This window comes from Impatiens glandulifera, chromosome 1, assembly GCF_907164915.1.
Source record: "Impatiens glandulifera chromosome 1, dImpGla2.1, whole genome shotgun sequence".
NCBI classification, from domain to species: domain Eukaryota; kingdom Viridiplantae; phylum Streptophyta; class Magnoliopsida; order Ericales; family Balsaminaceae; genus Impatiens; species Impatiens glandulifera.
In genome coordinates, this window is record NC_061862.1 from 870,811 (window position 1) to 891,682 (window position 20,872).

Below are 20,872 nucleotides of genomic sequence, written 5' to 3' on the forward strand. Positions count from 1 at the left end.
TCGAAGTTTAAGAAATATAAACATCGATTTGCGTGTCAGGAATCTCTTTAAAATAAAATATTGTTTTTAAATATTTTTAAACGATCGTTGACAACTTTTGAAATTAATTAAAAAATAATTAATTTAAGGTTCAATTTTAAATAATCCGATGATTTGCATTAATCAAACTATAATTTATTTATTTTTACAAATTTTTGTTTAAACTTAGAAATAATTTATTTAAAAGATTATTTATTTGAAATAGAGTCGCAATTTGATTAAATAGAGTCGCAATTTGATTTTTTTAAATCAACAAAAAATGGCGTACGTATACAAATGTATTGACTATAGTTTCTTTTAGTTCGTAGTTTCTCCGTGCTTAATCCTCCATATCTGTTTTAAAAACGATCTCTACTTATAAATTTGTTTTTTGAAAATCAGTTGTATAACATTTTATTTTTACCGATTATTCTTCATGTCCTAAGCATACATAAGGTTTGTGCATTATTTAAAAAATTCTAAAAACAATTATTTAAATACTAGTACATGTTGTTGATGATAGCTTAGGAGGAAAGTACCTAAAGAACATTAGTCATTTAAAGGCATTAGAGTTTAAACATATATCCCAAACAATCCTTTATCGAAATATTTTGTGTGGAAATATCCCAAAAATATTTTGAAAGCATTTTCTATTTTTTGAGATTTTTAAAAAATGGTTTGAGACTCAAAAATTATAAAAATAATTTTGGAATTTTAAAAAATGAACCAAATAAGCCTTAGGACCGGTGTCCTAGGCCTTGAGTTCGTTTTTATCGGTCGGGGTTCGAGGCCCTCGATTAGATCCATCGGTCCAAGATAAGAAGTCTCAGTCAAGGTGCTAAGGAATCTTTGTCCTAGGCTAAGATTATCGATCGGGGTGTACAAACCATTAATCTTGGGTTAGCCTTGGGCTAATTTTATCGGTCCTAGGTTTGGAAATTCTCGGTCGATGCCGAGATTTCTCGATCCTAGGTTTGACCTTTTGGTCATGGGTGGAAGTCATCGTCCTAAGTTTGGGAGTTCTCGGTCTTAGGTCAGACCTCTCGGTCATAGGTCAAGTTTCTCGATCAGACCTTTAGGTCTACACCGAGGATCCTCAATTGAATCTTTTGGTCCTCGAGAATATCAAAATTGTAGGTTTTGCAATTTTGATGGGGCTTGAATTTTTCGATCCAAGGACTTGGGTAGCTTCACAAAGCTCCCAAGAACATTTAGATCATTATCCAGAATCATAACCTTCGAAGAAGATAGTCAAAACTTTGATATTTTGATAAAAGAGTGCAACTTAGTTTTTGTTGCTCATCCTTGAACCACATTCTTGAGAGTTCAACTCATCGCAAAAACATTTTAGATAGGTTTCTCGACTTTCTATTTTAGGTTTTCATTTTCTCTTTTTATTTTCTTTTGTTGACTTGCGGGTATATCTAGTTAAATTAGTACATCATTTTCCTTATCGTAGTAATCAAGACTAGAGTCTGAGTGAGCAACGATAGTGATTTCAATACCTCAACCACTTGAGTCATTTTTTTCGTTTATGGGGTATATCTAGTAGAATTAGTACATATTGCTCTTGTCGTAGTAATCATGACTAGAGTCTGAGTGAACATAAATATTTTTTAATTTTGTATAGAGATTTCAAGGTTTATTCCGGTTCTCTTTTTGGCATTTTTTTTCAAAGCATGAGTCTCAAACCTCTCTTTATGTGTGAAATGATGATGTGTCCTTTCTCAATTTTGGGCTCTAGGCCCCACTTTTTTGGGGTTTATTTCGTTTCTTTTTTTTCAAAAACCTTTTGTGGAGGGTCACTCTTAGGATAATTGTTTATAAACGAAAGAGAGCTTACGGCCGATATCTCTTGAATTAGAGTCATTGTGAAATCATCGATTTTATTTCTAAGAATATCTCTTGAAACGGAAGCGATGTTCTTAGATTTTCCTTACTTGTTTCCTAAAATCCGTCACATCGGTTTTAGGATGAGATTTCCTAAAATCTGTCACATCGGTTTTAGGATGAGATCAAGGTTTAATTCCTTTCTCAAAAGTTTTTTTTTCTTTTAGGGAAGGGACTGGTTTTTTTTTATTTATGTGAGATCGGGGCCGCAAACATGCAGGTTGCCTACATATATTATCTCCTTTATTTTTCTACATTGAGAAAAATCAGGTCTCCATAGTTCAATCATCTATCCATGTTGCAAATTATACAAAACTTGGGATTGGATTCTGCTGAAATAAGCTTCTTTTAAGGTCGAACTTTAGACTGTTTTGCGCATAGCTTAATATTATACAAAATATATTTTAAGCGCGTCGAGATTGCTTGGCGTAATGAACTTTTCGCCTTCTATATTAGATGTACAGACAACTTCTCTAGAGAGGATTTTCTTAACTAAAAAGGGTCCTTCCCATTGGGTTGAAACTTTCCCTTAGGGTCTAAGAGTTCCCGAGTTCGTTTGAGAACTAAATCACCTTCTTTGAGGTTTATAGGTTTTACCTTCCTATTGAAAGTGTTCGACATACATTTTTGATAGGCTTGGGTTTTACACAAGGCATTTAACCTCTTGTCCTCCATTAACGTTAGTTAGTTATATCGAGATTTGAGCTAGTCTTCTTCAATAACATGGCTCTCTAAGAGTATTCTTAGGGTTTGAATTTCGAATTTGATAGGTTGTGGTGTCCATGCATAAACTAAAGATTAGGGAGTTTCGTTCGTCAAGGTTCAAAAAGTTGTACGATATCCCATAAGGCGTATGTCAGGTTCTCATGTTAGTCTTTATACGTGTTGGTCATCTTTTTGATGATCATAAGCACATTTTTGTTTGTCGCTTTGACCGCACCATTGGGTTGAGGTATGTAAGACAATGATTTGTGATGCTCGATCTTGAACTTGACGAGAAATTGCAACACTTTTATTTAAAAGTGTCGATCATTATCTGAAATCAGGGTATGATGAACTCCATATCTAGCGATGATGTTAGTTTGGATGAACTTTGCCACTTGGGATGATTTCAAGATCTTGTAGGAGGTTGTTTCAACCTATTTGGTAAAGTAGTCTATGGCGACGAGTATGAACTCGTGTCCATTTGACGCGTGGGGATAAATTTTCCCAATGACATTGATGCCCCGTGTTGAAAAGGGCCAAGGGGATGTCATATTGTAGAGGAGCGAGGTTGGTGTATGTTTTAGTTAGCATAGATTTGGCACTGACGATAACTCCTTACATAGATCACACATTCTTGTTCTAGGTTTTGCCAATAATATCCTAAACGAAGTATTTTCTTAGCTAAAGAATTTCATTCATATGTGGGTCGCATGTATAACATGTTTTAACCGTCAATAGTAAAGCCTGCTGGCGATCCAAACGTGATTGGTGAAATACTGGCGCAACGCCCGTCGCTCCTTATCTCAGAAGTGAGAAGGATATTATCTATACTCGATATACTTCTAGAGAGTATCGTACTAGGATTTAGCAACATTCTCACATGATGTGACTACTCCCAATTCAAAAATAGGTCGTTACTTTTGTTGGATTTTTCATATGCCAATTTGAGACCCGAGAGGCATGCCTCGTATTCGGTCTCATTATTGGTGATTGGATATTTGAGTATTATGGATATTGGATCGTACGTCCCTTTAGGGTCAACTAACAAAATTTCAATTTTGTAACCCTATTTTCTAAAAGCTTGTTAGATAAATTCAGACCGGTTCAAATAAACCTAACTTAAATAAACTTTCCATGCAGGAACAAGGAACCGGACCGGATGAACAAGAGAACCGACTAAAGAAACCTAACCGGTCAAGCTACCAAACCGATCAAGAGTATTCGGAACGTGACCGCACAAAGAAAGGATCGGCCAAAGCTTAAAACCGGAATCATCAAACAGCCGATCATCCACAAGACAAGAATAACCGGAAGAAGTCCGGTTACATCACTACCAAAAGACATTCGGTCAAGTCAAATGACCGACCAGTACAAAAAGACAATTTGGGTATCTGTTGAGAATGATACCAAAGGAACAGACTGAATACTTCCATATCCATGCAAGTCTGAGGAAAGACTGTAGGCTGCAGAAAACAGTACTACCGGATCCTTCTACTTCGGGATAAGCCAGAAAGGAAATCTTCCAAGTACAGACAACTGTCCAAACTGACAGTGCCTATATCAAGTAAAAGACAAACCCGGCAGGCTTGTCTTACACACCGGAAGAACAGACCGCCAGGTCTGAGACATAATACCAGGTCTGAGATTGACCATCAGGTCTGAGGAAACGACCGCAGGTCTGAACCTCTGAAACACTGAATCACTGCACTTCTGATCAGCCAATCAGATTCAAGGCAGTGAAATATGATCGTTGGCATATTTCACCTATAAAAGGGGTAGCTGAAGAAGAGTAAATGCAGAGACTTAAGCGGGACATTAAGAGACAACTGTGATATTGAGATATTAAGAGCATTTACTACAAGTGATAGAGTGTGCTGTTCTAGAAAGCCTAAGTGTTGAAAGTTAAAGTGTGTTTTACAATTTCGGTGTAAATTGTAAGAGTGTTATCGAGCAGGAAATAAGTCTCGATCGGCTTGTACTTGTATTCCTTAGTGAATATCCTTCTCGCGGTTTCGAGAGGAAGGGGTGACGTAGGAGTTTTATCTCTGAACATCCATAAAATCCGTCTCGTTACTTACTTTCTGCCGGCTTCATTATCTAACCGACTAACTTAACCACACCGCTCCAAACCGACTTTATACTAATCATACCGAATATCCAGATTACCGAAACCAACCCATCATTTCCAAATCTCCATCATCCGAAACTGACCGTGCCTATCATACAAGCGTGCCGCTTCAACCTGAAAGCAAACCTCTTCCGCGCTTGAACCTAGTTCAAGGGTTTGTGACAGGTTGTGTAGTATTGAAACCCCGGTGTTAATCTCTAACCGGATTAACCACCACCCTACGAGTGAGAACCGCTAACTGGTCCAACCCCTGGTCCACCAGCGGCGATCTAGATCCTAACAAAGCTCCATCAAACATTAATTTCCATGTGTTTGATGTTATGCTCATAATTCCCTCGTCGGGGAATTCGAGTTCATCTTTGACTCAACAATGATAGGTTGGTCAGTAAGGAAGTCCGCAACAACACTTCATTTGATAGACTTATAAAATCATTATCCATTTGGCTAGCCTTGGTGATAGAAGAGTTCGTTGGAACAATAAGTGAGTCGGATCTAGTCTTGATACCAACTTGATGAGGGTGGGCTTGCATATAGTGTCTCAATCTTTTGGTGACCCATGCCAATACCCAATATATTTTCTCAGTTAGAGTGTAATTAAGTTCACACATAATCATCCTTTTACTGATATAGTACATAGTCGTTTTGAGTTTATCCTCGTTTTCTTGAGCCAACAGACTTCCCATAGTTGTGTCTGTTACAGTAAGGTATATGATGAGAGGAATGTCGACTCTAGGCAACATAAGTATGGGAGAGTATTTTAAATAATCCTTAATTCTGTCAAATTCTTGTTAATAGTTTTAATCCCATACAAACTTTTTATTTTTCTTCAACAGCTTAAACAACGGATCACATGTCATAGTAAGTTTGCTGATGAATCAACTAATGTATTGGATTTTCCAAAAATCCTCAAACCTCTTTCGTTTTGAGGGACCAGCATAACTGTGATTGATTCAATCTCAGAGGGATCAACTTCGATGCCCCTCTACGTGATTAAGAAGCTTAGCATTTTACTAGTTGTAACTTCGAAGGTACATTTTTTTGGGTTAAGTCGTAGTTTATATTTCCTGATTCGTTGCAGGAATTTCTCGAGGTTTATGACATGTCCTTCTTGATCATTCGATTTGAAAATCATGTCATCGACATATACTTCTACTTCCTTATGGATCATATCATGAAGAATCATGGTTTCCCTTTGATAGGTGACTCCCACATTCTTAAGACCGAGTGATATGATCCTATAACAGAAGGTTCATACTTCTGTTATAAACATGGTATTTTCCTTGTCTTGTGGTGCCATCAGGATTCGGTTGTATCATGAAAAATACATCCATGGACAATAACAGTTCATGATCGGCAGCATGGTCGACATATATGTCGACGTGTGGTAGCGAAAAGTGATCTTTAGGGCTTGCCTTATTTAGATCCCGATAATCTACGCACATGTGTATCTTCCCATCTTTCTTCAAGACGAGAACTACGTTAGCTATCTAGGTAGGATATTCCACTACTCGAGAAATCCAGGTTCGAGTTGCTTTCAGACTTCTTCTCATATTTTGTTCACAACTTTCTTTTTCATCTATTTAAGTTTTTGTTTTATGGGCTTAGTGTGAGTATATAGAGGAATGTGATGTCGTGTGATACTTGGATCAATGCATGACATGTCCTTGCATTACCAGGCGAAAACGTCTTTGTTGGCTTTTGATAGCTCAACTAATTCCACACGTTCTCGTGAATTTAAACTTTGGGCAATTAGTACGATTTGAGGATCGATGGCCGTGTTTAAATTGATTTCGATTGTCTTTTCTACTGTGGAGACAATCTCATCCTCGGTTTTTAAGAAGTGTTTAGTTTTGAAGTTTAAGTTAGAGTAAAAGGAAATATCATTTTTACTCATAGATTTGAAGTCAACTTCTTGTGTTACATCGATACCTTTTGAGGCGATTATTTCTTCCTAACATTGGTTACCTAATGTATTTTTGTCTTTTTCTTTCTTGAGAAACGACTTGAAAGTGATGTAACTTTAACTTCCTCGATAGCGTCATCGATGTTATTTCCAATTTTTAACAATTTCTTCTTATTTTGTTGGACATTTCCAACACTATTAAGGTAAAAAATTCAGCCATTAATTTGTTCTAATTTCAAAATCATTCTATTTATTTGATTATTTATATTAAATTTAAATGATTCAAATTGAATAGGGCTTAGAAGAGGCCCACTCCAGCCCGGCTCAATTCGGCCCGCCCCAGCCCTATAAGATAATTATTTATCTATTTCTTAACAAAAATGGAAAAAAAAAAAAAAAAAGTTAGTCTTCTTCAACGACCGCCGATCCCTAAACCCTAAAAACGTCCCTCAATATTCTTTATAATCCTTCTTTCTTTCGATGTTCATCAAAAATATCATTCAACTCTAGCCGCCTCGGTCCTCTCTCTCTTTCTCTCTCTCTTTGAGTTCTTCAATTTCTGTCTTTTAGAGTTCTTCAACAATTCTGTTTAATAACGTGTCAATGATGATATATCTAAAGGCTTGTTTCTCAAAACATTCGCAGTGGCCGCCTAACATCTTTCGCCTTCGCCGGGCTCGAGAGATAATGCAGCTATTTTCCTTCCTTGGATGTCTGAGTCATGTTTATTAACTATCTATTGCTGCTTTATGATTTTCCTTGTTTTTGTTTATTTAAATCTGTTTTGAGTTTAAACTGTTGATGATGATGATAATCCGAAGGCTTGTTTCTCAAAACATTCGCAGTGGCCGCCTAACATCTTTCGCCTTCGCCGGGCTTGAGAGATAATGCAGCTATTATCCTTCCTTGGATGTCTGAGCCATGTTTAACTTTTATTCCTTTAATTATTAATTTGATCTGTTTAATGTTTTGAACTGTTGTTGATGATGATAAATCCAAAGGCTTGTTTCTCAAAACATTCGCAGTGGCCGCCTAATATCTTTCGCCTTCGCCAGGCTTGAGAGATAATGCAGCGATTATCCTTCCTTGGATGTCTGAAGCATGTTATGTTTTGATTTGATTTGATTCAATATAATCTCTTTATTATTTTCTCATCTCGGGTTTATGTAAATGCATCTTATTCTTTCTTTCCATGGATGTCTGAAATTGTCCATTTTTTGACTTGTATATTTTTACTCCTTTTTAAGCTTTTTGAATCTGATGAAATAGAAGCTTTTGAATCTCTTCAACTCTCAGTGCCTTGTTTTCGACGTATGTCTTGACTGGTTATCTTAGATATTTGTTTTTGTGACACGTGTCAGACATATGATCAGGTCTAAAATTGGTCCGGTCGTGTGTTTTTCCGGCGGAGACAGTTACTAGAGTCTTCGATTAGGTCTTGATAAATTGGGCATCAGAAATGGGGATATTGAGAGCTCATCACGTGTTCATGTTCTCGATGGTTCGCATACTAAGTGACAGTAGCGACATACTGACTGGATTTTCTGAGTCTTTCTCCAATAATGTTTTTTGTTAAGCTAAAACTTTTGATTTTGGAGGCATCATTTTCAATAAATGTGTATCTTTTGTTTGACCCTAAGAATTGAATTGTGTATGTATCGAATTGACTTAATCATCTTATAACTTTCAAGTTTTATTCATGAATTATAGAATATAGCTTTTACCTGTTGTTACCTTATATAGGATCCTACTAATGGTCTACTATCCATGAATAAAAGTGTGCTCGATCCTATAAGAGAGTAATAGTAGCCATGAACATACTTAGGGTCAATAGAAGCTTTTAATGTTCATGGATAGTAGAATGTTGGATAGTGTAATAGAATCTTTTAATGTTCATGCTCATGGCATACCTTTCTATTAATGTTCGGTAGTTTAATAGAAGCTCATGGCATACTTTTCCCTTACTTTTCTCTAACAATTTCGTGAGTTGTAATGTAATGGGAATTGCTAGACTAAAATCGCGATCTTGGCTAATTAATTCCCAAAATCTTCTCAACTGCTTCATTGTTTTAGGTTGTGTCCATTCGGAGATACTTACAACATTTGAAGGATCTACCCCCACTTCATCAAATAACTAAGTCATTTCTTTTGTAAAGCTCTAAACACTAGTTCCAAATATTTACAATAATTAATCTCTTTGCGATTATTTACTAGTATATTGTAAAAATTACTATAAATTCATTTAATTATTATAAGTGTGTCCGGAAAAACAGTTTTTGAAATACTTCTTTAACCTGAATTTGGTGATAATTGCTTGCAAATCCAATTTTGAAAACTTTTTTTTTTCTGTGGCTCATTTAGTAATTCATTCACTATAGGAATCTTTAATTGTTACATCGTTTAACTTTTCAATGTACCATCATTCTTCTTAATAAGAGTAGCGGTTGATGAACTTGGTCAAATTCTTTCGGCTTCAAACATCCTTGCAGTTTCTCAATTTTCGATTTGCATACGAACGAGTAGAGCTAAAGTCTCTATTAGACGGTGTACTGTTTGGAATTATAACTTGATTACATGATAAATTTCTCATTGAGGTGGAAGTTCTTTGTTTTTTGCAAAAATTGAGTCGTATTTTGGAATCACTCTTCAACAATGGAACGTTTATGTTCAATCAAAGATTTTTGTCATTTCTAAGCTTGGAGCAAGTTACGGTCTGGATGGAAAGAAAAAGTAGTTCTCCATTGCTTGTGCCAAAAATGGTGCGTATTCCTTGGGCAAAAATATTTTACAATGTAAACCTTTCACTAAGACGAACTGTAAGATAAATCTAACGGCTAAAATAAATACGTTGTTGAGATTACTAGTGTTTTCCATGAGCATAACCATATTTTGAGTTCGAAAAAGTCGAGACATCTTAGATTTCACAAGATTCTAGATCCAATTTTAAAGAGAAAATTTGATTTAAACGACGAAGCTGGAATTACTTTGTTAAAAACACTTCAATAATTTGATTCAGTTAAAAACACTTCAATAATTTGTAGTTGAATCTTGTGGATATGATCATCTGACTTTTGATTAGAGAAGTTGTATAAAATATATTAAGTTAGACAATTGAGGTTAGGAAATGGTGATGCAAAAACGCTTTGTTAGTATTTCTACTGAATGCAAAGTAGATGTTTAATTTTTTTTATGTTTATGATGTGGATGAGTAAAATCAGATAAGGAATGTGTTTTGGGTTGATGGAAGATGCATTGTTGTTTATGAGTACTTCTTAGATGTCATCAATTTTGACATAACATATTTGACAAATATGCCTTTTGCTTCTTTTGTTGAGGTTAATCATAATGGACAGTTTACTAGGATGAGGCTTATTGTTGAGTGAGGATTTAAAGTCATTTATTTGGATTTTTAAAATTTAGTTGACATTTATGAATGAACGTTCTTCAAAGACAATAATCACTGACCAATGTCGATCAATGACATTGCTGTTGGAAATGTATTTCCGAATACCTATCATCGTTTTTGTGTTTGACATATAATGAAGAAACTCCCTACAAAATTGTCTGTTAATGCTCAGTATAAAAGTATAAAAAAGACATTTAAGAACATTATCTATAACTCAATCACAATCGAGCAGTGTGAAGTGAATAAGCTGAAAATGATCGAGGAGTTTGAGTTGCAAGACAATTATTGACTGAATTCTTTGCACGTAGAACGAGCTAAATAAATTCATGTGTATGTTAAATGCCATTTCTGGGCAGGCATGTCAACATCGCAAAGAAATGAAAGTATGAATGTTTTTTTTGTGACTTTGTTCACTCAAAAATATCTATAATTCAATAGCAATATGACAGGGCTTAAGAAGAACATAGAGAAGAAAAAAAATGGATTTTCAATCTTATAATTCCACTATTCCAATTGTGAGTGGGTATTCTTTATAAAGACAATTTTAAATTGTATATACTAACAAAAATTTTAAGTTTTCTCTAGAATAAGGTGAAATGGTTGATGTTTATGACACATTCATACTTGAAGACAATGGGACAACAATTATATTTGGAGTGGTGGAGACTATACTAGATACTCATAGAGATATTTAAATAAAGGTACACTTCACGTGATAAGATTTCTGTAAAATATCAATGTCAAATGTTTGAGTTCAGATGACTATTGTGTAGGCATATTTTGACGGTTTTGAGAAAAATAAAGGTGAATAAGGTGCCGACTAAATATATCTTGGACCGCTTGTGCAAAGATTTGAAAAAAGGTGATTAAAGTATCAATAACATTTATGATTCTGATATGGATGACATTGAAAGAAATCGGTATAAATATCTTATTTCAATGATGCAACAGCTCCAACATATTGCAATACAATCTGATCATAATACTTCTTTTTTGGCTGAAGTATTGAAAGAAGTGAAGCAATAATTTATTGCATATTCGACGAAATCAGTTTCTCCACCAACAACTTCTGTACTAACACCTTATGCACTAACACCTTTTGCACTACACTATAATTTTATCCTATTAAGCTTTTTCTTCGAATTTTTTACACTCCCAATTACGTTCTTCGCTCATATAGGTCTCCATATGACGCATGAGATACACTTCATGGAGTGCAAAAAAATCATTAAATTTCTTTTGTATCTCCGAAACCTACACATACTTGTCATCAGTGGTAATTCCCTCGAAGAGTTTTCTGTTGTCAATTATTTCGAATTTTGTAAGTTTCTGATGTAAACAGCTAAGTAAAAATGATTACTCACACTAAGAGGCAAAAAGATCTGCACAGAAATAGATGCCAATTTAGTTTTATGCACATGAAATTTAGTTTGATGGAGTTAGGTTTCAGAAAAAGCCTAAGTGAAGCAGCTCTTTATGTCAAAGGTGATGAAATCAATTTTTTGTCGTCTCTTTATATGTTGATGACTTGTTAGTAACAGGAAGCAATGTTAAGCTTGTTGAAGAGTTTAAAAGGGATGTGCAAAGTTCTTTTGAGATAACAGATTTAAGAGAGATAGCCTATTTTTTGAAAATCATGCAAAAAATTGATGAAATCTTCATCACCAGAAAAAGTATACCAAGAAAATCTTAAAAGAAGTTCAAAATGAAGGATTGTAAAAGTATGAATACTCTTATGTGTCAAAAAGAGAAACTGAACAAGAACGAGAAACTGATAAAGTTGATAAGGCTGGTTATGTTAGCCAAATAATGTTCAAATCCCTTAAGGATAAATAAATCAGGTGGTATTCCCTCCTCTATACATTACATACAGTTTAAATGCTAGAGCAATTCATTTGTCTCTTTTCTATATTTGCACCTAACAAAACTATTTTAGTGTTTACAAACATTCTTGTCTTAGTTAGCTAATGGGCTACAAATGTAAAATATATATGCCAAAATAGTAAAATAGCTCTCTCATTTGGTCAATTTTCTATAAACTCACTCATCATGAATAGGCAATTACTGATTAAAATTCTTACTTAACAACATTCTTATTGGGAACAGCAAACATATATATATATATATAATAACATGATTCCAACATTAAAATGTCTTCAACCCAAAAGCAGACACCACCCTCATGAAACTGCTGAATATTACAACAACGTGAAATAGCCGTGACTCTCAATGAATATATCAGGGCATTCCTGCAAATTACTGTTCTACTATTACAGAGCTATTGAAATTTGAAATACGACATTCTCTTACCACCACAAACAAATCGGAGCAACAACAGCCATCACCTCATGTGCATGCTTTGATTTCTGGTCTGGTCTGGTCAAACATAAAATGCCATGAAAAACGCTGAAGAAGATGCATCAGCATGATTTGGTTTAAGCACACAAAATAAGGTCAAGTTCCCCTTCCTTCGGTCTTTCTTTCTTTCCTCATGTTCTTCTCCGTCTAGGATTGTTTTTAGCAGCAACAGCCTTCATGTTCTGTGAATCTCTAAAGCAGACAAAATGCACTAATGTTGCGCCGTTAGGATAGACAGCAAAAACACTGGTGCCTATCTTCTTGTTACAGAGTGAACACATGCTATCACTTGTAATCTTCACTGCGGTTTTTCTATTATTATAAAGTTCGTCTTTCACCTGTTGCATCGAATAATACACCATCATAAAAACAAAGAATAACAAGGATGGAAAGTGACAGAGTTAACAATGCAAAACTTAGCACATTAATCTGATTATACAAGTATGAAAATGTTTTGAATAAGCACAGGACACTATCCATGTAAGATAAAGCACCCATGCCTCATTGTAGTTCAATTCAACAACTATATTTGTTAATCACGTCCTAACTTGGTAATCAGTCTGTTAAAAATAAAATAAAACAAGTAAAAAAGTACACCTGGAGCATATTCTCCATCCAAGCTACTATAATTGAAAGCACAAGGACCACAAACAATGTATTAGCAGTCCATGTTCAAAGATTTCTCCAGAGGCACATTTATGTAAGAAGAATACCTGCAGGTTTTCGCTTCCTCTCAAGTTCTTAATAACGGAAAAGTTTCTATATGCTTCGCTTGATTTTCTAAGAAGAGGTCCAAGAAAGGGAAGCAAGTTCTGCAAAAGCACAAAACATGGTATACTTAATAATACTTGATACATGTATGTGACAGAGAAGCAAAAAAAATAAAATAATACCTGAAGCTTAGTTTCCCTTGGCAATAGCTTCAAGGCTTGAGCCCCATTAACTCTATCCCATCTTCGGCTCAACAAATCAAGAACCTGCTCCAACATAATTGTTGAGCCTCCTTCCTCAATAGCATCGTCTGTTTCAACATCACTCCTCCCACTGTCAGTACTATTAGGACTGATGCGTATATCCTCTGCACCTTCTATTTCCGCTATTTTCTTAGTGGAACGACTTCCTTTAAATTTTCCAGGAGTTCCCGCACCAACCTTTGGAGCACCCACATTCTGAGCCGATACAAGATTCGTGATTCGCTTCTCGAAGTTCTTTGTCGTCCTTTGAGGGTTCAGATAGATTTGCAGTAGGGTAAGGTATATATTGCTGTAAGCCTTTGCAGAGTTTTGGTGAAGTGTGGAGTCATAAATGCGGTCACAATAAGACAATGCCAACTCGGGGAGATGAAGCTACAAGTATATATGCCGAAATTTTAATAAATCGTAACCCATCTTACTTGATGAAGTAAGACTTTTAACAAATTTGAAAGACAGCTGTTTTACAAAACTGTAACTGAAATATCCTTTGTTTATGGACAATAATTCTCCATATATTTCTGACAGAGAAATGACTAAGTTATAGACAAGATAGATGTGATTCAGTACAATGAGATTCATGAAGGATCATTAGGCCTGGAACTGTCTATCTCTAACTTCAAGCTTTTTGCGAGAAGAGGAGAACTGTAGGGGAAGTTGCAAGGAAAGGAGAACTAAACATTTCTGGCTATAAAGAAGACCCAATAAATTGCATGAAGCACACATGTCCGGTTTTGGAATGTGACTAGTATGTCAACCGTTGATAGAGATGTGCAAGCTTGTGTTACACTTTGTGTATTTAGTGTCATCATGATATAAGAAGTAAGAAGTGGGAGTATATAGTCCACAATGATAATAGAATATCTACTATAGTGACAGGAAATACCTTATGAACATATATGGACAAAGCAAGCTCATGCTGGTTCATTTTACCCAATAAAATGGCACGTTCTTCATAGAGAGCATTTGTTGGAAGTCGATTCAACAGCAACTCTGGATTATACCCAGTGATATTCTCTAAAGCAGACATTAACTTTTTCCTTGTAGGGGAATAATCTTTCTCATCCCATTTCTGTTGAGTGTTTAGTTCAGTATACCAATCAAGGACTTCAGAGAGATAGATTTGTATCTGTCAGAAGTAGTAGAATGTAAAACATGTCAAGTTTTTACTTGTTATTTTTATGAGCCTAGTCGCTATATAACAATCGGATTAATATCTTAAGTTGTAGAACTAGATAGAAAGCAGACTTACCATTTCAACCTGTAGATTTCCAGACATTCCATTTTCATTCATAGCAAGCATAAGTTCTAAATATGTGGCCTGCAGATTTCGAGCGTGTTGCTTTAAGTATGAGTTGACAAGATCCGCTGGAATGTTTCCAGACAAAAAGAGCTCAATTGTTTGTGTTGGACAACTTTCAAGCACAAGCATTGAGGACTCTAAGACTAGCATAGGATCTGTCGCACATAGAGGCTGCATAAGACATAGTAAAATGTGTAAGCCCATGAGATATCTAAATCACAGGTCAGATTGTATTATTTTCAAAGAAACAAGTGCACATACAGCAATAGGTCGCAACCTAAAAGGTATACCACCATTAAAGTGAACAATACCCTTAAGATGGAAAAGATGTGATGTTTATAACAGGCCAATGATTTTGTATTGTTTTGCTTTTGCTCTTTTTCCTTTCATTTGACTGATAAAAACTGAACGCGCTTTGTGTTCAAGGCCTTTTTTATTGATATAACACTTACAAAAAAAAAAAAAACAGGCCAATGATGGCAAAGCTGAAAAACAGAAACAAAAAGGACTTCTGGTCATCAACAAAAAAGGTCCTACCAATTCTGCCTGCAGGATGTGCTGACAAAAGAAACCAAGATTCTGTGGAAACTAAACTTACCTTCAGATATTCAATGACCATCTCAGGTTTGAACTTCTGAGGAAGCTCAGTTTGTGGCTGCTCTGACATGGATTCTTCTACCAAATGATGTAACAATTTAAGAGCTTCACGGTGCATTGAATTGCTCTTATAAAGCTCTAGTAAAGCGACATATTGATTCCTTTTCTGCAGAAACTCCTCAGAAATTTTTGTGTCGCAGTAGTTAAGGCTTTTAAGAAGCTCTACCGCAGCTGCAGATTGTCCAGTTAGTATAAGAGCTTGGACTAGTGCAGTGTCCAATATTGCTGCTATTTCCCTGGCCCCTGAGCTAATGGAAATATTCATTCGAGCCTAAAGAACCAAAAACATGAGAACATAGTTAACTATGTATCGCTTGACAAAATTTGATATCTATGTTTGTAATCTTTGTCTAGGAACTCTAGGGGTCATGATTGACTTCATTGTAGAAATGAAACACACCATTGCCAACCAAAAGGATAAAACAGAAAAAAGTACAAGTAGTCCTTTGTAGTAGTGGCCAAATCCAATTCAACTCGACTTAAAAAAAACTCACATATTTTGTACTAGAAAATGTATAACATTATCTGTAGTACTCATTTATAGAATTCGAATTGAAGCACTTATGTAAAAATGAATCCGGCTTCACTTCAAGTAATTCTCAACTGTTTCTAAATAGAGCATAATCCTCTGTCAGATTAATGAATTTTGTACTAGAAGTTTAGTTAAAGCTCATAATTAGTAATAAATAATGCTTCATACATCCAAAATCAGATTCAGACATACTGAAACACATGATTAGAATTGCCACTTCCATAAGCTTGGATGATAAGTAAAGCAGAATCATGGTAAAAATAATGAACTAGAGTAAAGAAGATGCAGTACTTAATTATACATTTTCTTGAGATTTATACAAAAACTCTTTTGGTTAGCATCTACAAATATCTAGGGACTAGATGTAAAACAGAAATGAGACCCGTATCTACATAATCATAATAACGAAAAACACATAAACAAAGCTAACTTTTCTATTGACATAATATGTTCAACATGTGGTAGCTAAACTTGTGTAGTATACCATTATACCTTTGTAGATTTCTTAGAACGACTGGAGTCATAAGATAAAAAGTTGTCTCCAACAGCATCTGAGACAACTTCATCAGTTCCTTCAGCAGCAGCTCGTTCAATTATAATGTATCTTTTCTTCTGTAAGAACTTGATAAGGGCCATCAAAGTGTTATGATTCAGTTTCTTGGACTCAAGGGCAGCTGTCTCTTCAGAATCTAATAGATTTACAGGAAGTGGGGATTCCATATCATCTGACAAACCAGATGAACCTCTAGAGAGGAAGGGAGCCTCTCCAGTTATATCCACAAATTTTTCTGGTTCTGGAACAGTTGCAGATTTGGGAATGATAATGGTTGGATACATAGAAAGCACATAAGTGATTCCTACTTGAGATGCCAGAAAATGTTCCATGGCTTCTTCATAGTTCCCATTCTCAAACAAATAATGAGCATATCTGTAAATACACAACAGCATTATCCACTGCCGTCTTAAACTGATTTTTTTAGCTTACAACTTTGTTCGGTATCCACACAGAAAATTTTCAAAAACTTACAATCGTGTTTTAAGCTTTAGATGAATGTAAAGTGTTTCAGTCAAGCAATGTACCGGTCATATTAAACAAGACTTCTATTTACAGAGTGCAAATAATGAACTACAGAGATTTTATAACTCAAAGCAATGTGTTTTTTTTTTTCTGAATTCTTTCACTCTCGCATTCACAAAAACTTTTGATCTTTAATAAAAAAGTTGACCTTAAATAACTCACAAGCCACGTCTGTCAATGTAATTTTTTGTATGTAAAGCACTAAGCAAAAGGCTGAAAGAAGATATGTCCTTACTGTTCCAACTTCCAAGCGATATCCTCACCTTATATGAATTGACTGTTCTTTCGCAGCTCGAAGACTTGACTCCTCTGGAGGCAGTAGTTGACATAAAGCCAAAGCCTCGTCAAAATTGCCAGAAGCCGTTAATTGCACAATCTGCACGACAAACAAGCATGGTATTGCTATTGAGAAGACAGTGCCATTTTTTGAGTTTTTTTTCAAGTTTAAAGTTTGCATATTTGTGGCTTTTGAGAGTTAATAATGACACTTGTTTTCTATAAGCATATATGGAAGAAAAGGATATGAATTAATGACAACAAAAGACTATTTCAGCAGGAGAAGCATCTACAGCTACATTTATATGTATTATTTTAGACATGAATGACACAAGCATCTCAAATCATTATTGGCTAATTTCTCAAGTAGCATTTTATCAACATTGATAGGACAAAGAGGGAGAGGTGTGATATGTAGGATAAGAAAAAAAACAATGGAAAGATTGCTCTAAAGAGATTAAACAAAACGGTGTAGGCACGATGGCGGTACTATAGATTATATATGAAAGTTTTACTACAAAATCCTCTCTTCTTTATTATGATCTCAGTCACAATGAAACCAAGTAGCAGAGACAGAAATTTTTCATACAAGTACCTGAGCACCAAGAGGAACGGGAAACAATCCATAAACAGAGTTGTCCAGGGCAATAATTATGGTATTGGATCCTTCACGAAGATGCCGAACATTACGAAGAACAACAGTTTGTATCAAATGATAAGGATCTCGGAGGGACCGTACCTGCAAATCTCAAATATGAAAAATGATAAATTTGAATGCAACCTAACAAAAAAATGCCAACAAGGGAGATCCATAATTTGGCTGTTGACTAGGCTACCTCAACATGTCTTGGTAGGAGACCGATTGCATACAGTTTCTGAATAACAATGGCTCCAGGAGCCTCAGACCAACAAATTCTTCCTTCTTGTAGAAGTTTCCCGTTTTGGTCAACGAACACCCCAATATTATCCTGTATCAAGCAATTAATTGCAATAAAGTGATTATTCTCCTGAACTAAAAGGAACAAACTTAGACCTTACACATTTTGAGCATATAACAAAAACTGAAATGGTCACTGACAACATCTTCCTTTTGATAAGTTGTCCATACCATCTTGTACTTAAAACAACAAATAGGTACTAGACATTACATTATGTTTGTAAATCATACAGCTTAATTTCACATCACCAATTAGCAATGTTGTTTTCTTGACTTCTCCATGTGGGCAACACATCTGCCAAGAAGTGACATGATTAAGCAGTATTGCATGGTGCCTTGGTTTTGTTTAATCACACCTATGACCAATGCTAATCCCACTTGTTTAATTTGTTATGTTTTTTTCTTAATGGGAGGTAATTTCATTCCTTTATTTCAATTACCAACTAGGAACTGGATTTAGTACAAGTTAATAGATTCAAAGAAAATAACATATTTCCTTATGCAGTATCCTGACTACTTACACAACTTATAAACCCCAGGAACACACATGTAATCATTCTCTTGAAAAATAGATTGAGAAATTTCCCTCGCTTCCTTAGCTGCCAAATGCTTAAGATCTTAATAAAACCTACACTCTTAAGTGAATTTTTTTTTATTAAAGGCATGACTTACAGCTAATGAAAAAAATATGAGAATACTCAAGAATATAGTTAGGTTTCCCTCAAACCATCCTTCATGATTCAGTTCCAAATATATTTAAGTAAATACAAAGTGTTTTTTCTTATGGAGTCACAATTTTTTCAACAAAGTTGATATGGAGGTAAATCTTACATATGCTTAATTAAGGACAACAATATTTGAATGTAAACTAAACAAAAGAAGAAAAAAAAATGTATACATGGAATGAGAATAAGATAATACCTTTCCTAAAAGCAGCTCTCCTGTTGGAAGAGTAATCACCAATGGTGGGGCAATTCTTCCAGAAGGAAACACCTCCGATAATGCACCATTTGTGGAATTAAGTACCATATATTCCCTTCTAATCCCCACGCATATGTTCTCTCCACACCAAGACAATGACTTGACCGTGTCAGGAACACTAAATTCTTTGACCTCCACGAACCCCCGACCTCCTAAAGGTATTTTTCAACAAACAGTCAACTAAAAAAGGGTGTATGTCAGATATTGAGAAATTACAAGATAATTGGTGTTCCTGATAGCTAGATAATTCAATTAAAACATACGGAACTTGCAAAATATTGATCTAATGTTAATAATAGATCGAATCAGCAGCATTACCGTCGTGTCTGAAAATGCATACCCTCTTTTGCCTTGCAAAACACAAGAATCCCCTCCGATCATCCCACGAGTAAACATTAGCACCTTTTGCTTTGGTAATAACGGCTATAGTCTCCAAGTTGGGGAGACGGTGGAATGCAATCGACTCGGAGAGAGAGAGTAAGAGCTCTCTAGAGTCGAGAACCTCCATCGCCAGCATCGGCTTCCTAGAGAATCCGTTAACAGTTCTCTCCAATACATAAGGAGCTTTGAGAAGGTCGAGGGATAGAGCGTGCCGATGATCGGGCGGTGGGGAAGTGTCGGAGACGGCGAATTCAGGAGCGAAGATTCGAAGTGATCCATCTGAGCAGCCGAGAAGTAACTTAGAACCATAGGATTCAACGGCATCAATCTTGGTTGGACAATTACGGATTAACTCGAATGAATCGTAAGCATTGTGTACCATCTTCACTTCAGTCGTCTCTTTCTCTCTCTTCCTTTCCTTTCCTTTCCTTTCCTTTCCTTTCCTTTTCCCTCCTCGCAGTAATTTCTGAAACTGGCGCCTCTCAATTCTCAACCGCACCAGGACAAAACGTCGTCGCACAATGATAAAGTACAATAATTGAAATAAATTAATAATTGAATAATATTAGACCTCAAAATAGTCTAAAAAATGAAAATTATCCCAAAATCTTAAATATTTAATTACATATTTTTCGAGAAATTTAACGAGATGATCCTAGGTCACCAGCGTATAAATTTAATTGCGCAAATAATCACTTTAAAATATTTTAACGAAATTATTTCTGTCGCATAACGTGAAGAGTATGATCGTCTCGCGAAAGAAAACCTGTAAAAAGTCCAGAATTATTGTGTCATTCGCGTGACGATCGTGCCCTTCGCGTGATGATCGTGCCTCTTCGCGTTACGCGACGAAGTAATTTCACAGGTTTTCCCTTCGCGTGACGATCATGCCCTTCGCGTGATGATCGTGCCTCTTCGCGTTACGCGATGGGGTAATTTCACAGATTTTCCCTTCGCGTGACGATCATGCCCTTCGCGTTATCCGCCGTGATAATTTCGTCAGAATATTTTAAAGTGCTCATTTGTGCAATTACCAGCGCATTTAAAACCCTTTTTAGGGTCATTTCGTCAAATTTTCCTTCATTCTACTCCATAAATTATATAAAATACATTTATTTTGATAGTTGAATTCACCGTTAATCACCAACAAATTCAAAACCTCACTAACCATATCAAATTCAAAACCTCACTATCCATATAAATATGAACGAGCTATTAATAAATTTAATTCTCGGTAATCGAACTAAATCAATATAACTCGATGGATGGATGAATGAAGGGAAATGAAAACTTTTGGGAAACCACATCTATGAAACTAAAATATTTCAATGTCTTGTCGAGTTCTTTT

The 20,872-nt window shown here is 35.5% G+C and overlaps 1 protein-coding gene and 3 non-coding genes across 4 annotated transcripts; 3 read left to right on the forward strand and 1 right to left on the reverse strand.

Moving 5' to 3' along the window:
- The first annotated feature begins 7,242 nt into the window (after nt 1-7,242).
- LOC124922835 lies at nt 7,243-7,366 on the forward strand. The gene has a single exon (XR_007097888.1). It is a non-coding gene; the product is annotated as a small nucleolar RNA SNORD14 (small nucleolar RNA).
- A 77-nt stretch (nt 7,367-7,443) lies between these two features.
- On the forward strand, nt 7,444-7,566 carry LOC124922841. Its single transcript, XR_007097893.1, has one exon. It is a non-coding gene; the product is annotated as a small nucleolar RNA SNORD14 (small nucleolar RNA).
- A 56-nt stretch (nt 7,567-7,622) lies between these two features.
- LOC124922833 lies at nt 7,623-7,746 on the forward strand. Its single transcript, XR_007097886.1, has one exon. It is a non-coding gene; the product is annotated as a small nucleolar RNA SNORD14 (small nucleolar RNA).
- Nucleotides 7,747-12,177: 4,431 nt separating this feature from the next.
- On the reverse strand, nt 12,178-19,992 carry LOC124917033 (vacuolar sorting protein 39-like). Its single transcript, XM_047457607.1, has 12 exons — nt 19,462-19,992; nt 19,084-19,295; nt 18,062-18,193; nt 17,821-17,964; nt 17,213-17,325; nt 16,364-16,799; nt 15,281-15,610; nt 14,632-14,853; nt 14,266-14,508; nt 13,302-13,754; nt 13,122-13,220; nt 12,178-12,746 (listed from the first exon to the last, which is right to left on the reverse strand). The coding sequence occupies exons 1-12, from the start codon at nt 19,904-19,906 to the stop codon at nt 12,540-12,542; spliced, it is 3,036 nt and encodes a 1,011-aa protein (XP_047313563.1). The 5' UTR covers nt 19,907-19,992; the 3' UTR covers nt 12,178-12,539.
- Between the last annotated feature and the right edge of the window lie 880 nt (nt 19,993-20,872).